This window comes from Malania oleifera, chromosome 3, assembly GCF_029873635.1.
Source record: "Malania oleifera isolate guangnan ecotype guangnan chromosome 3, ASM2987363v1, whole genome shotgun sequence".
NCBI lineage: Eukaryota > Viridiplantae > Streptophyta > Magnoliopsida > Santalales > Ximeniaceae > Malania > Malania oleifera.
The window spans coordinates 100,686,354-100,703,603 of NC_080419.1; the positions used below are offsets into that span (position 1 = coordinate 100,686,354).

A 17,250-nucleotide genomic window follows, 5' to 3' on the forward strand; every position below is an offset into this window, starting at 1 on the left:
TAATGTGATAGCTGATGTGTTGAGTTAGAAATTAGGGGGTTGCCTCTATGTTAGTAGGGGTGATGCAGCAACAGATCCAAATGGAATCAGAAAAACTTGGGATATAGCTAGTAATGGAAGATCACCAGGCATTTATTACTAGTCTAGCACTTCAGCTAACTTTGCTAAAGAAAATTAAGGCTGCACAGATGCACGACGTAGAATTAGTAGAGCTGATAGCTAAAGTGCAGGATGGATAGGGAGAGGAATTTAATATTTTAGATGATGAAGCTCTGAGTTTTCGTACTAGGCTGTGTATGTCTGCAAAAGTTGATATCAGAAGGACAATCCTAGAAGAGTCTTATAGGTCCCTGTACATGGTACATCTAGGCAGCACTAAAATGTATAGGGATTTTTAGAAGTTTCTTTGGTGGAGCGGCATGAAGAGGGACGTTGCAGAATTAGTGCAAATAGTGTTTGACGTACCAGCAGGTCAAGGCTGAGAACTAGAGACCGGCAGGACAGTTGTAGCCATTTTGCATCCCAAAGTGGAAGTGGGATCACATTTCTATGTACATAGTGACGGGTTTACCCTCTGCGCGGCATGAACAGAACACTATTTGGGCGGTCGTAGATTGATTGACGAAGACCGCTGACTTTATCCCTATCAAAGTCAACTACTTTATGGACAAACTGGCAGAAATATATATTCAAGAGATAGTATGATCACATGGTGTGCCAATGTCTATAGTATGGACTGAGACCCATGTTTCATGTCATGGTTTTGGAAGAGCTTGTAGGAAGTTATAGGGTCTCAGTTATCATTTAGCACAACGTTTCATCCTCAGATAGACGGGCAGTCAAAGAGGATGCTTCAGATATTAGAGGATATGCTACGGGTATGTGTGCTAAATTTCGGAGGTAGTTGGACCAAATATCTGTCGCTGGTAGAGTTTGCATACAATAACAACTATTAGACCAGTATCGGCATGACACCTTACGAGGCGCTTTATGGTAGGAGATGTCATTCTCCTCTATATTGGGATTATAGATAAGAGGCGAGTTTTGGGGGCCAGAAATAGTGTAACAGGCATACGATAAAGTCCGAATTATTAAAGAAAGAATCAGTATAGCTCAGAGTTAGTAGAAAAGCTACGCAGATACTGGCCACCGAAAGTTGGAATTTGAAGTGGGAGACCATGTATTTTTAAAAATAGCGCCACTAAAAGGAATTATGAGGTTTGGAAGGAAGAGTAAGCTGAGCCTTACGTTTATTGGCCCTTTCGAGATACTTAAGAGAGTGAGGTCAGTTGCCTACTGGTTAGCTTTACCACCAGTTTTATCCAGAATACATGACGTATTTCATGTTTCTATGCTGAGGAAATACGTCCCAGATACCTTACACATGGTTAGTTATGCAGGGTAGTCTGTACATGTAATAATTACCTGTTAGTAGGTAGTGTTTTGGTTTTGGAAGAATTTTTCTTTTATGTGTATATTTGTAATCTCTCCGCCACAAGTGAGGGTGAGTAATAAAATACGCAGTCGATTTTTCCTCAAAGGATGGTGTTCAATATAGATAGTAAATTTCGATGACGAAATTTTATAAGGAGGAGAGAATGTAAAGACCTGAAGAATTATTACAATTAAACAATTAAAGGAAGGAGAAAAAGGGAATTTCAAAAAGAATTTTTAGAAGGGTCTCGTCGACGAGCGTAGCGTGTTCGTCGACGAACAGGATTCTCGGCAAGACATTACCGAGAGGGTTGATTTTAGGGCCTAAAGTTCGTCGATGAGAGGTAAGTGTTCATCGACGAACCCCCTTCAAGGACTCGTCGATGAGGTGATGTGTCTCGTTGACAAATATGCACTTTACAAATATACCAAATTCGAGTTTTAGCGAGAACCTGCATGCAAAAATCCCTCTCTCTCTCTCTCTCTCTCTCTCTCTCTCTCTAAGTTTTGTCTCTCCTCCTTCTCTCTAGAGTTTAGGCTTTATTCTTCGCCGGTTCAGCGATCAGAAGCCGCCACGCTACTCTTGGGAAGATTCTCTACAAGTCTGCTGGAGTAGTTTGTTGGTTAGGCCAACTTGGGCACCATCCCAAAATCTAGGTAGGTTGGTTATTTTGAGTTTTATAAGGTATTTGACATTTTTGGACTGAGGAAAGTGTAGTAGATGGAATAATGCTGAAGTTTTGTTGTGAAAAATGTAAATTTTAGGGTGCTGAGCTGGGATCACCACAGGTGTAGATTTGGGTTTAATTGTAAGCTCTCAACAAGCCAGGCAAGGGAAATAAATTATGTCAAGTATTTTCAAAAATTTAGCTAATTAAAATAAAGCATGGGAGTACAGAATTATTAAATATGATTTTGTTGAATTAACAAGCTTATGGTAATAGAAAGTTTGAATTAATTATTATATGTATGTTTTGGGAATACTGCTGTTGAACAGGAAAATATATTTAATACATTTTATTAGAAAGTATGATTTCAGAATAGATTATGGGTTTAGAATGTTACATATGATTTCAGAATAGATTATGAGTTTAGAATGTTACTCATATTTGTGTGGCATGAGTATAAATTTCGTGAAAATTATGTTATAATAAAATATTATGATTTTTCTAGAATAAGCATGTTATAATAGTTTTCAGAAAAACTATAAAAGTAGTACAGGAACTATGGTTTAGAATGTAACATTAAAAGCAGTACCGGAATTTCATGTTTTAGTATATTAGGATATGGTTAGCGTAGATGTCGTGAATTATGTTCGTGTAGAGGCCGTGATTAGTTATGAATGACTGTTATACACAAAGATATGTAGATAAGTATAGGTATAGTCCCTCCTCGTATACGGGCCAGCATGAGGTTGTATCCTCCTCGTATACGAGTCAGCATGAGGATGAGTATAGAGTATAGTCCCTCATTTTATATGAGCCAGCATGAGGTTACCCTCCTCGTATACATGTCAGTATGAGGATGAGTATAACAAAGTCCCTCCTTGTATACGGGCCAACATGAGGTTACCCTCCTCGTATACAGGTCAATATGAGGATAAGTATAACAGAGTCTCTCCTTGTATATGGGCCAACATGAGGTTACCCTCCTCGTATACAAGTCAGCATGAGGATGAGTATGATAGAGTCCCTCCTTGTATATGGGCCAGCATGAGATTACCCTCCTTGTATACAGGTCAGTATGAGGATGAGTATAGTAAAGTCCCTCCTTGTATACGGGCCAACATGAGGTTACCCTCCTCGTATACAGGTCAGCATGAGGATGAGTATAGCAGAGTCCCTCGTTGTCTACGGGCTAGCATGAGATTACCCTCCTCATATACAGGTCAGCATGAGGATGTGTATAGTAAAGTGCCTCCTTGTATACGGGCCAACATGAGGTTACCCTCCTCGTATATAGGTTAGCATGAGGATGAGTATAACAAATTATTATAGAATTATGATACGACAGTTCTATTTAGTATTATGTTATGACAAATTATTATAAAATTATGTTACAATAATATTATGCTATAATACGGTGCAATAGTGTTGTATAGAGTTATGATTATTTATACAAAAATGTGAATCTATACTAGGTTATGAAATACATACAGAAATATAATTCTATACCAAGTTATAGCTATGCAGGCATGCATATAGATTTATGAGAATAAAGTATTTGGTGAGCTAAAATATGTTGTGAAATAGAAATATGTATTTTCAGATATATGTATATAAGTATGAGAACAATATTAATGATATTACAGTAAAAGTGCATTAATAAATCGTTATATCTTGCTTACTTGACAACTCACCTGCTACACACTGATAATAATTTATCCCCACTTACTTGGAGGTGTCTCACCCCGTGAAAATTTTAACATTTTACAGATTCATGTGGAGGATAGGAGTAATCAGAGTAGCGCAGTAGAAGCGTGAGTGGGCTAGAAGGTCTTACATAGAATTGTATTATTTTTTTATGCCTTAATGATTTTTGAGCGGTAGGGATGTAATTTGTGATGTTATTGATGATATTATTATATTGAGATGATTTAGTACTCTGGTAATTGATTATTAAGGTTTTCTATTGTATTAAATGTTTAGGTCATTACAGGTGGTATCAGAGAAATTGAGAGAAAATTTTCGGGTCGTTACATCTACACTCTTAGGGCCTCAGCTTGATGATTTAAGACCTTATTTGTGGTTAAATAACCGAGCTTGGGCTAATTTAGCTTTTTGGGTGTCTCTATTCACCTTGAGGGGCAAGAAAGCGATTTTACTTGCTCCCTAGGGACACTCTTGTGATTTTCATTTTTTTAAAGCCTTAGCCCCTTGCTTATAAATAGGGAAGCTAGAGTAGAGAGCATCACATAGATGAAAAAAGACATAACACACACAAGGGGGAGTGCCCTTGAACGTACATTCAAGGGCTTACACATAAAAAATGATGGGGGAGAGAGAGAGAGAGAGAGAGAGAGAGAGAGAGAGAGAGAGAGAGAGAGAGAGAGAGAGAGAGAGAGAGAGAGAGAGAGAGAGCACCCTTGAATGTACAATCAATGGCTTACACATAAAAAATGATGGGGAGAAAAGACTACATGAAGGAGATGGATAAAGGAAGAAATCTACGCTCATCCTTAGAGAAATGATGTACGAAGAAAGATAGTGTTCCATACTATCCTTTGAATCTTTGCAGACTCAAGAAACTTATCTCTTGGGCTTTGGCGTAACACAATCGAGGAGGGAGTTTATTGCATATTGATCCTTAAAACCGCTTAGATTCATAAGGTTTTCTTATTCTTTGGAAAGAGCACATATGAGGTATGCTCTTTAACATCCTATGCAACCTTTTGTGTATTTATCTTAGATAGATCATGTATGTTTTTTCTAAACTAAGAGTACATACAGGGATTAGGAATAGTTATAAGGCTAGATGATACCATTTTAAAAACTAACAAGTTCAATAGAAATTTTTGTAGTTTGCATAAAAAAAAAAAAATACTTTGGACTCTTTAAATTGTTTATTTATTTATTTAATCAACTAAAAGGTGACTTCTATATTTAATATTTACATTATATAAAACGAGATAGAAATTCTTTAAAAGTAATTAAAATTTTTTAAACCAAAATTCAAGTAAAGAATTTTAAAAATATGTGACAAAAAAATTCATGTTATCTTGCGCCATACATGCACATGTAGAATAATCTATGAGGTGCTTGTAACAAATATTGCTAATAAATTTCTACTAATAATTTTTTCATCAACTAAATTTACATTTGCTTAATAGACAGCTAATTCCTTTTGGTAAATAATTGACTTTTTTATTGTTTAATTTTCTCTCTCTAACAATTTACTAAGCTCATATTAATATACTCTATTAGGAAAAAAAAATACTTATCTAGATAAATAAACAATTAAGTTATACCCATGACTTTGTGAGATGACTTGATAAGGTTGGAAGTGTACTATGGCACTAATTTTTCTTTTCTTTTTCATATAATTTATGCTTATGTTATATTGCTATACTTTTTTTCTTTTAATAATCCGGATATGCCAGCCACCATTGCACAATTTATACACTATGGTGTGACACCAAACCCGGAGGTGAAAGCCACCCGCATATTGATGCACCCCTAAATACGATTGCATTCATTTTAATAGTACAAAAAATATCATGAAACAAAAATTTATAAAGACAAAACAATAACTCAATTAAGTTAATTAGATATAATTAATAAACCAACAATGTAAAAATACATATATCCAATGTAACGCAATAGTGACCGAAGTCAATAATGTAAAAATACAAACTTTTCTTTTGTGATTGACAAACTTTTTTCTTAATATTGCTTAGTCTACCGTCGACTCAAAAGTACTTGAAAGTTGAGACAATGTTTCCACTAGTTTGTCCAAATCTCTTTCTGAGCTACTACCTCCTTTGACTGCTTCCAATGCCAATTTGCTCAATTCCATGGCTCGAGAACTTTTTGATCCAGAACCGTCCACCGACTCAGATAATATTTGAGCCAACTGAGCGGAGTCAGGAATGTTTTGAGTGTTCTCCCCAACTCGGATCCCCACTCCCAATTGGTCCACCAAAAACTTGGCATCTGTAAATTGATCTGAATCCATCGGCCAAGTTAACATTACGACTCCTGCAACGAGTCCTTCTAAAGTTGAGTTCCATCCACAATGAGTCAAAAAAGCGCCCACGGCTCTGTGACTCAGTATTGCCACTTGCGGAGCCCATCCCTTAATGACAAAACCTCTTTCAACTACCCGATCTTCGAACCCATCGGGAATTTTGCCACCATCACTTCTCGTTTGTTCTTCATTTAATGTCCTCGCGCACCAAATGAAGTGAACGCCGCTGAGCTCCAGACCTGTTGCCAAAACATTCATCTGCGCCTGTGTCAACACACATCGGCTTCCGAAACAAACATAAACAACGGACCGATCTGCCAATTTATCAAGCCACCTGAACACATCGTGAGATGGTACTGAGCTTGACCCACCTCGATTAGTGGCCCTCACTGGATCGTGATCAGGCGGCAAAAGTGGGCCAACTGTCCACACCCTATCGTGTCCCAACTCCTCTTTAAGGTGGTCAATGTAAACACTCTCCAGCTGGTAGAACGAGTTGAACACGACGCCCCAACTTGCCATGTTTGCCAAGATGCCATTCCTGAAAAACTCCCAATCTGGGTCTCCTTCCTTGGAGTCGCGGTAGATCTTAGAGAGCTGCCACCAAGGGTACTTGGGGGAATTCGGGACTTTCGGAAACGAGACGACGAAATTGGCGTTTTCGGGATCGCCGTTCTTTGGCAGGTCGCGCCAGATGGAATTAGAAACCGCGATCGCAAACGCGCTGGACGGGGAGAAGACGATGCGCGGCACGCCGACCTCGCGTGCGAGGTGGAGGGTCCAGCCCAAAAAGAAATCGGAGAGGATGGCCGCCGGAGGCGAGGGGTGGGACCGGAACCACCCAAGGATGGGGTCGTAAAGTTCGCCGAAGGCGCGAATTTTGGCTGCGAGGCCGGTGGCCGGAACTTCTGGGGGCGAGAGAACTAACGGCTGGAGGGAAGAAGGGTGGGAAGAGAGGAGGGGCTGGAGGAGAGGGAGGTTGGCGGGCGTGACCCAGATGGTGAGGGTTAAGCCGCGGATGAGGAGGTGGCGGGCGAGGTCGAGGAGGGGTATGATGTGACCCGATGCCGGGAAAGGGCAGAGGAGGACGTGGGCACCTGCGCCGCCGCAAACGGTGACCGTGGGCTGTGCCATGGCGTTTGATCAGAGCTCCTTCTAGTATGTGATGGTCGTTTGGCTTTGGCAACTTCGGTTGTGGCCCAATTTATAGGCATGAGAAGGGACCGCTAAGGTACCTTCACTGCCATGCGCCTCACGGCTACATGGTTTTCTGGACCAGTGGCCGAATCTGTGCCGTAAACCGTGACGCATGGCACATGACTTGGGGACAGTTTCCGCGTGTCTTGGTGCCGCAATGTTGCAGCCGCCCACTTTCCCGCCGTTGTATTTCTGAACTTTAAGTTTTTCTTCCTACCCTTTCTACATTTTAATGTTTCAATTTAGCCACCTCGCGTCAAATATATCTGGAATAGAGATAAAAATTTTAATCCAAAATCTTAACGTTGAATAAAATGATCATCTTAACTTTACATTGTCAAGTTAAAAATAAACTGGTGCCATATATTGCTGTATTCTTTTTGACTAACTTAAATTAAATTTAAGTACTTTAAGTAATTATCTTAAAATTAATATGCTTTTACTCTTTATTGATCACATGGAAGTGTCATACAATTTCCACGATTTATTATTTTTTTGAATTTGTTGCCAAAAAGGTTATTTATTGTATAATTTTATTTTATTTTGCGTGTGACCTTTCTTCCTAGTTCACACTTAATTAATTTTATTATGTGGTGTCTATTGAAAGCATATTTAGTATCCTAACACCGTGCATAAAAGTTAGAAATATAAATGATTAATTAAAAATAGTGCAAAGAATTTGACAAAAAAATATGAAAGTTAAAAGAATTCAATTCTTAATATTTTAGGAGATTGGATAGGATCGCTAGAAATATAAAATTAAGAAAATATATATATTTTTTCTCATCCATGTGTTTGAATTTGTTTTTGCATACTGTGTATGTTGTTCGGTTATAGAAACCACTTCTATTTTCTAGTTGAAGTTTTGGAGTAATTAAAAAAAATATTATTTTATTTTTCTATTTTAAAAATTATACAAAAATTTGAAAGTATCTTTTGGTTATATTTTAAAACATGTCTAGTTACGAAAATCTTTTTTATTTTCTATTTTTTATTTTCTTAAATAATTATATATTTGCCAACTTATTTTTGTTTTAATTTTTAAAAATTTGTATTACAAAGGTAACAAATAATGGATTTCTTTATATATATATATATATATATATATATATATATATTCATTTCTAGATCTCCAAATTATTACAAAGTCACTTACCCTATATTTGGGGAGGTATTGAATTTGGATTTGTATTAATTTTGAATAAGATATAATACAAAATTGTATTGAGTTTGTTGACAATATTTTAATAAGATATAATCAAACTAAACAAGGCAATATTTTTATTATTTTTATAAGATATAATCAAACTGTTGCGGGATAAAAATGGGGATGACCTGCGACGTTACTCTCCGACCTCCAATGACCTGAAAAGGGTGAAAACAAAGTAGATTTGGAGGACCCAGGGTGTACTTCGGGGGATCACTCCGATGCCTAAGTAAGGGAACGTTTCAAAGAGGTTGAATGTAACAGTAAAGTGGGTTAAGAATAACTTACCTTGGCCTCTTGCCCGAGTCTCTACTTATAGTGGCAAAATTTGACCCGATGGCATATGGCCATTTATTGGCGAGTTATGGCACGGACATGATACGCTTTGGCCTTTAAGAAGCTGACACCAGCTGTCTGTGGTGCGGCTGTGGATCGCTCTGGTTTGCATGGCATGGGATTGACCCCTTCAGAGCAGCTATCCTTGAGCGATAATGACCCTGATTGCTGTTGCACCTTAATGATCCTTTATGGCCGATGGACTGTTTTGCCCCTGATATATATATTTAAGGTATATCAGTTTTCCCCCCTTAGTTTCAACTTTTCGGAACTTATTTTTGAAAGTTTGAGAGTTGTCCTAATTTTTTTTTGGTTACCGAGCTGGAGTAGAGGGAGGCGGTTGATCCGAGCCGATATTAAGACGCACTTGGCTTTGACGAGCTGGATTGGAGGAATATGGGTGATCCGAGCCGATGCCGATTCGATACCGAGCCGGATTGGGGGAAACTGCTGATCCAAACAGATGCCGGGCCGGATTCAGCGAATCCATTAGGATGCTTTTGGCTTTGTCAAGCCGGATTGGGGGGAGACAGCTTATTTGAGCCGACGTAGAGCCAATGACGAGCTGGATTTGGCTAATCCAAGTCGATGTTGGGATGTGTTCGTCTTTGCCGAGCAGCTTCCTTAGGGAACTTTGTTCCGAGCAGCTCTTCTTGAGAACTTTGCTGACCAGCTTCTTGGGGAACCTTGTTCCGACTAGCTCTCGAGAATTTTTCCAAGCAGCTCCTCTTGGGGAACATTGTTCCAACCAGCTCTTCTTGAGATTTTGCCAAGCCACTTCTCTTTGGGGACTTTATTCCGACTAGGTCTTCTCGAGATTTTTGTCGAGCAGCTTCTTGGGGAACCTTGTTCCGACTAGCTCTTTTCGAGAATTTTACCGAGTAGCTTCTTTGGGAACTTTGTTCTGACCAGCTCTTCTCGAGAATTTCGCTGAGTCGCTTCTCTTAGGGTACTTTGTTCCAACCAGCTTTTCTTGAGAATTTTGCCAAGCAGCTTCTTGGGGAACCTTTTTCCAACTAGCTCTTCTCGAGAATTTTGTCGAGGAACTTTGTTCCGACCAACTCTTCTCGAGAATTATGTCGAGCAACTTCTTGGGGAACCTTGTTCTAACTAGCTCTTCTTGAGAATTTTGCCGAGCAGCTTTTTAGGGAGCTTTGTTCTGACTAGATCTTCTTGAGAATTTTGCCGAGCAACTTCTTGGAGAACTTTGTTTCAGCCAGCTCATCTGAAGAATTTTTCTGAGCAGCTTCTCTTAAAGAACTTTGTCTAATGAGTTGTGCTTATTTTTTGAGCATTTATTATGGCCTCATGAGCCTTAGCTCATCAATTGGATCGGTCATTTTTGCCTAATGAGTCGTACTCATTTTCTTGGGCATCTTCTTTGGGCCTCATGAGCGTTGCTCATCAGTTGGGCCAATCTTCTTTGCCTAATGAGCCGTACTAATTTTTTGGGCATATTTTGTGGCCTCATGAGCTTTAGCTCATCAGTTGGGCCGGTCTTCTTTGCCTAATGAGCAGTACTCATTTTTGGGAATATTCTTTGGGCCTCATAAGCATTGCTCATCAAATGGGTCAGTTTCAAGACGGGTATGCATGCAATGGTATACTTTTGAAGTTCTAAGAGTCTCCATAATTTCACTTTCACCTGCAAGTTTCAAGATTTTTTGTTAAGTAAGTCGTACATTTAGGGTATCATGATTTTTCTCGGGATTACACATCTCTTAGGTGTACCATTTGATTGGGAGGCGTGCGTGTAAGGAGCCTTTGCCAGCAAGCGGGCATTAGATGATATCTTCTTCGGACTGCAGATTTGTACGGGGACTTATAGCTTTTTCCTCGAGATATGGGATAATCAATGATCTTGCCTCCTCTAGATTCATGTTCTTGTAGAGATTTGGGCCAACTTTTCTCTATAAAAGGTGCTTGCTGGCCCATTTGCTCTCTATCTTAGTGGAGAGAGGTTCCCTTGTTGCTAGGTATGCTCTCGCTCCACCCTTTTCCTTGTTCCTTTTCATTCTTTTTCTTGGCTCTGTGTGCTGATTTTTCTGCTATGTTCTTAAAGTTCTTCATATCTTGTTTGAATGTTCTTCACATTCTTCATTTCCCTTGGATGTGTTCTTAACAAACTATTGGAAATATGTACTGTTGATCCAAATCTTTGTATTGTGTAAGTTGTTTGTCCTTTTGACACTTTAAAGTTTTGACTCCATGAATTCTCCCAAGGCTCAGTCTAGATCTCCCATAACCATTAGGAATGCTCAGTCTGACCTTACCCTAGTAGAGCTGCAAATCGTACGCCATTTATTCGTTATCCATAACACCATCCACCTTAGGCTACCCACCAACTCCGAGTCAGCTCAGCAGCCCAGTCCAAATGAGATTGCTCTATATACTGATTACCTTGACCTAGGTCTTAGGCTTCCCTTCTTAGCTTTCTTTTCCTATGTGCTTCGTTTCTACATTGTTGCCCTTTCGTAGTTGGGCCCCAATTCTTATTTGATGTTGACATGTTTCGCCATCCTTCTCCTTAAACATGGTCACTAGCCCCCTGTGCCTTTGTTTTGGAGCTATTATCAAATAAGGAGGCATACTATAGAGAAGGACTTGTATTATTTCAATGCCCTTCCTAACTACAAGCTGTTCACCCCTAGTAGCTCTTCCATTAATGATTGGAAGTTTCGATTTTTTTTTTGCGTCTAGGGAGCTAAATTATCATGAGCCCCGTGTGTGGTCCAATCCTTTGGATGGTGATTTTCTTCCCTTTATGCTTTATTTATATTGTAGAAGCCTAAGTTATATTATTGTATAACAGTACCCTTTGTTTCAACCCGCTCGTGACACTTGGCTCCCACTTTGTCTTGGTTAGAGGAAACTATCCTTCAAGAGCTGCAAGCCAATACTCAGTAGGGGCTTATTCCCCATGAGCAGCTACTCAAGGAGCGACTCCTTGTGTAGTGGGGGCTGATTCACGTTTTTCCTGGTCTCTACTTTTCTCAAGCTTTATGCCTATTATGCGTGTATTGTGTTTTATTTAACTTTTTCTTACCTTTCCCTCTTTTCTTTTTATAGCTATGGACTTCAATCAGTACGGGGTCGTAATGGCTGAGGCCCAAAAGTAAAGAGCAAGTAGGAAGAAGAAGAAGAGGCTAGACTTACAAGGTGAGTTTTCTCAGATCGAGGACGCCCCTATTGTCTAGAATGAGCCTCCCCCTATCCTGTTGGCCCCTTCCGTGGCCACTTCTTCTAGAGGACCTATCTTTTATGATCCTACTATGTTTGGTCCTACCCTTTGTCATGCGGTGCATGTTGAAGACCTTGTGGAGGTGAAGCTGACCCTTCCCAAAAACCTTCTCTCTAGTATTCGGCACACCACCTATCAGGTAGCTTAGTTCATGAGATTTGATTTTACTGCTCATTGCTGTGTGTTAATTTCGATTTTGCTTACAGCTAGCTACTATGTCCCTGGCTACTGAGGATAAGGTGGCTAAGATGTATTGGCTCTCCATAGAGTCACGTGAAAAATACGTTGCTACCCAAAATAGGCTATTTGAGGCTAAAACTGTTGTTGACCATCGTGAGAAGACTCTACAAAAGGAGATATGAGGAGATCACTGCTACTGCTGTTGCAGCTGCTAGTGCTGCAATATTCGACTACCAAAACTCCAAAAAATTCATCCTAGACACATCCAAGTCTTGCCGCATAGGCTTTCGGAGATGTTGAGAACAGGTGAAGACAATGCACCCTGACGTTTCTCTAGTCGGGGTATGCTCATATGGCTACGGCAATGAGAGCCCAAAGTCAGGGGATGAAATGGATGAGACTGAAGAGTACGTGGAGGAAGGCAGAGAAGGAAGCAACGCTGGTGTTTAAAGATTATAGGTTCGATATTTTATTGCTTTCGAAATTATACTATGACTTTTGAAGCCTTTTTTAAACTGATTGTACAACTTATGCAACGAAATTTTATGAATAATACTTTTTCAACATATCAAAGTTCCATGTGTTTTTTTTTATCTCCCCTCCCCCTAAGTCCTCCAAGGTGTATGTTCCAAGCCCCTCCCAATTCGGCTTCAGCTTGTTGGGTCCAAGCTCTGCCGAGTTGGTTCACATCTTCCTGAGGACTAGTTCTCGTGGGTGGAATTTCCATACACTAACACAAGTGTTGTAGTACCTGGCCACTTTTTGTTGGTACGTGGTGATTCTCATGTGTGCTTGCTCGTTTATCTCCTTAAGGAGGTCTAATTCCGCCCTTAGTTCTTTATTATTACACTTTTCTTCAAAATGTTGCCTTCGCCAGGAAGGGATCCCGACCTCGGCAAGAATGACTACCTTTGCCTTGAAAGTGAGCATGAATGGGGTTGCACCTGTTGCTGCTCTTCAGGTTGTATGGTAAGCACAGATTATGGATGGGAACTCTTCCACCCATCCGCCCAATGAAGTTTTAAGCCACGTCCTCAAACTGTGCAGTATTGTACGGTTCATGTTCTCCACCTGGCCATTGCTCTAAGGATATGCAACTAATGCGAATAGAAGTTTTATGGATAGATTGATACAAAATTTCTTGAAGCACTCATTGTCAAATTGTCTCCCGTGGTTCGTGACTATGGCCCACGGGATTACGAACTGGTAAACAACCGAAGCCCACACGAATTGGGTGATGTTTCACTTGGTTATGTGAGCTAAGGCTTCAACTTCTACCCACTTAGTGAAGTAATCGATCTCCACCAACCAAAACTTCCTTTGTCCAGTCGCTTAAGGCAGTGATCCAAAGATATCTAGTCCCCATTAGGCAAAGGTACAAGGATTTGTCAGGGGAGAGAGAAGGTTAGACGGCATATGTGGTGTTCCTGCGCACCGCTGGCCCTTATTGCACCATTTGACTATCTCAATTGCATCCTTCCTCATTGTGGGCCAATAGAATCCTTGTCGTAGGGCCTTGTGGGCTAAGATTATGCTAGTGAGGTGATTTTCGCATACTCCTTCGTGAATTTCCCTTAGCACATATTCTCCCTCTTTGGTACTTAGGCACCGTAGGTATGGCAGTGTCAGGGACCACCTATACAACTCTTTGTCTATGAGCGTGTACTTTTACGCCCTCCTCCTTACCTTTATAGATTGTTTCTTGTCTTTTGGTAAGGATCCATCACGAAGGTACTACATCAAAGGGGTCCTCCAATCCTCTTCATTACCTTTAAGTACCATTAGGTCGACACTAACCTCCTTGTAAAAGGGTTTTCCGACCCGCTCCAAGTAGACTGCACCCTTCTAGTCTGGCTTTGTAGCTAAGGCTAGTCTGACCAGCGCATCAGCCTTTGCGTTCTCCGTTCGTGGCACACGCTTTATCTCAAACTGAGCGAACGCTTTGATGTGTTCTTGGGCTTTGGCTAAGTATTTCTTCATTTTCTGATCCTTAGCCTCGAACTCTCTCTTCACCTGTTCCACCACTAGCTAGGAATCGCTCGCTACATGAATTCGTGCTACCCCCAGTGCCTCCGCCAAGCGTAGCCCTGCTAACAGGGCTTCATACTCGGTATCATTGTTAGTCATCGTGAACTCTAAATTCAGTGCGTATAATGTCTCTGCACCGTCTGGTGCTGTGAGGATTAGTCCCGTTCCTCCCTCGGCTGCATTAGAAAACCTGTCTACAAGTAATGTCCACACCTTTGAGTTCTTTTTTGTTTCGTAGGATTGTTTTGCCATTAAGTTAGCCAATACCAAAGCTTTGATGGGAGACTTTGGCTGATATTGTATGTTGAACTCCCCTAGCTTAATCGACCACCTCATTATTCTTCCAGAGCTCTTTGGCTGCTGAAGGATCTATCTTAGCTATAAGTTTGCCAGAACGATTATCTTGTACGTCTGAAAATATGGTCTCAGCTTTTGAGCTGCATAGATAATGGAGAAGGCTGCCTTTTTCGCTGTGCTATAATTCACCTCAGCTCTATTCAACACCTTACTGGTGTAGTAGATGGGTTTGTGCTGCCTTTATTCTTCTCTAACCAAGACTGAGTTCACCGCATATGGAGTCAAGGCCACGTATAGGTAGAGTTATTCTCCTACTTTCACCTTTTTTAACAGTTGGCGGGGGGGGGGGGGGGAACCAAGGAAATGTTTGATCTGATCGAAGGCTCTATTTTTCTCCTCCCCCCATTCAAATCCTCCCTTCTTTCACAATGCCTTGATGAAATGTAGACCTTTATCTCCTGAACAGGAGACAAACCTATTGAGGGAGGCGATTCTTCCTATCAAGACCTTGATCTCCTTCTTTGTTTAAGGGGCTTTTATCTCCAACAGCGCCCTTATCTTGTCGGGGTTGGCTTCTATCCCCTTGTGTGTCACCATGAAGCCTAAAAACTTCCCTGTAGAAACACCAAACACGCATTTGGAAGGATTTAATTTCATTTGATACCTGCGCAGTAGTTCAAATGTTTCCTTCAAATCATTGCAATGCTCTCCCGCTTTTAGGATTTTCACCAGCATGTCATCTACATACACCTCCATCTTTTTTTCGAGCTGGTTTTTGAATATCTTGTTCACTAGCCTCTGATGGGTTGCCTCTGCATTCTTCAGTCTAAAAGACATCACTTGGTAACAATAAAGTCCTCTTTCTATGATGAACTATGTTTTCCCCTCGTCCCCTTGGTACATTGGGATTTGGTTAAATCTCGAATACGCATCCATAAAGCTCAAGAGCTCATGTATAGACGTTGAGTCTACCAGATGGTCAATTCGAGGAAGGGGAAGCTATCTTTTGGACATGCCTTGTTCAAATCCATGAAATCGATACACGTCTGCCACTTTCCATTCGGTTTCTTTACCAAAACCACATTGCTTAGCCACTCCGGATAGTTGACGTCCCTAACGAATTTGGCCTGCACCAGTTTTGTTACTTTCTCATCTATCACCTTGATTCGCTCAAACACGAAGCTCCTCTTCTTCTGCTTTACGGGCTTATGGTTGGGGTCTACCTACAACCTTCCATGATTGTAGGGTCAATCCCCGGTATATCATCGGCCAACTAGGCAAACACATCCGTGAACTCATTTAGTAGTTTACTTAGTTCTGTTTTCAAAGGGTCGGAAAAGTAACTTTTGATTTGCATACACTTCTCCTGATTACTGTTTATTGGTATGTGTGTAAGGTCATCATCCAACGTGCTAATTTGTGGATACTCTCCCCTCACCTCCTAGTCTTCAATGGTCAAGGTTTCCCTTACTTCAGTTTTGCCTTTTAAGGCCATCATGTAGCAATTTCGAGTTGCTACTTGATCTCCCTTGATCATTCCTGTCCTGTGTGGGGTAGGGAATTTCATCTTTAGGTGGTAAGTGGATGTTATGGCTTGAGCTGCATTGAGTGATGGGCGGGCCAGTATGATGTTGCATATTGATGGTCGATTAACCACTAGGAAATCCATCAATGAGATGATTTGCTGTGGCGATGTCCCCATGGTCACTGGTAGCGTAATTGTTCCCATGGGATGTACTACGTCTCCTCCAAACCCGACCAATGGGGCGGAGATCTTTTTGAGGCGTTCACTACCAATTTTCATTCCTTTGAGCACCGACCAGAACATTATGTTGGCCGAGCTCCTATTGTCTATCAACACGCGCCTCATTTTGTAGTTGGCCACTAGAAGGGATACTACCGGAGCGTCATCATGGGGCTATTGTACTCCTTCTTCATTTTCATTATTGAAGGTGATAGCGTTTTCCTATTTTGGTCTTTTTTTGTTTGAATCCCTTTTCTCCATTAAGAGCACCTGCTTGGCATACCTCTTTCGAGTGCCTCCACTGTCACTGCCACTAGTAGAGCAGCCAAAGATCACAACGATTTCTCGAATGATCTATTCTTCTTTCTTATTCTCGTTTGGCCTTTTCTGCTCACGAGCTTCCCCTTGACGATCTCCTTTCTTAACAAACCTCAATAGATGACCTTTTTTCTTATTTTTATTTTTTTTTAATTTTTTATCAAGGTCTCAATTTCATTTTTCAGTTGAATACACTCATCGGTATGAGGGTGTTCCCTATGGAACTGACAGAATTTTGACATGTTCCGTTTATATGAGGGTGTTCGCATAGGTTCGGGCCATGAAACATACTCCTTTCTTATGTGCATCAACACATCTGTTCTCGGTGTGTTTAAGGGGGTATAACTTTGGAACTTATTGATGTGTCCCATAGCCTGAGAGCTGGCCTGCAACATGCTGTTCTCCTGTCTCTTCCTAAGCCTGGAAGGTTCGCCGATCTCTATATTACCCTTTCTTTACAACTCAATTTGACTTCCTTTTATATCCATCATCTCTTCCAGGTTGACATATATTTGTGCTCTGGCCATTAGCTCTCCCATATCCACAGGCGGCTTCTTCCCCAATGAGTACAGGAAATTCTCT

At 40.7% G+C, this 17,250-nt stretch overlaps 1 protein-coding gene across 1 annotated transcript; it reads right to left on the reverse strand.

Annotated features, from left to right (window-relative positions):
• Window positions 1-5,662: 5,662 nt before the first annotated feature.
• LOC131150982 (UDP-glycosyltransferase 89B2-like) lies at window positions 5,663-7,508 on the reverse strand. Its single transcript, XM_058102117.1, has one exon. The coding sequence runs from the start codon at window positions 7,252-7,254 to the stop codon at window positions 5,827-5,829; it is 1,428 nt and encodes a 475-aa protein (XP_057958100.1). The 5' UTR covers window positions 7,255-7,508; the 3' UTR covers window positions 5,663-5,826.
• Between the last annotated feature and the right edge of the window lie 9,742 nt (window positions 7,509-17,250).

Bases quoted from the DNA above. Each gene is read 5' to 3' on its own strand.
- LOC131150982 (XM_058102117.1), bottom strand. From the start codon at position 7,254: ATGGCACAGCCCACGGTCACCGTTTGCGGCGGCGCAGGTGCCCACGTC.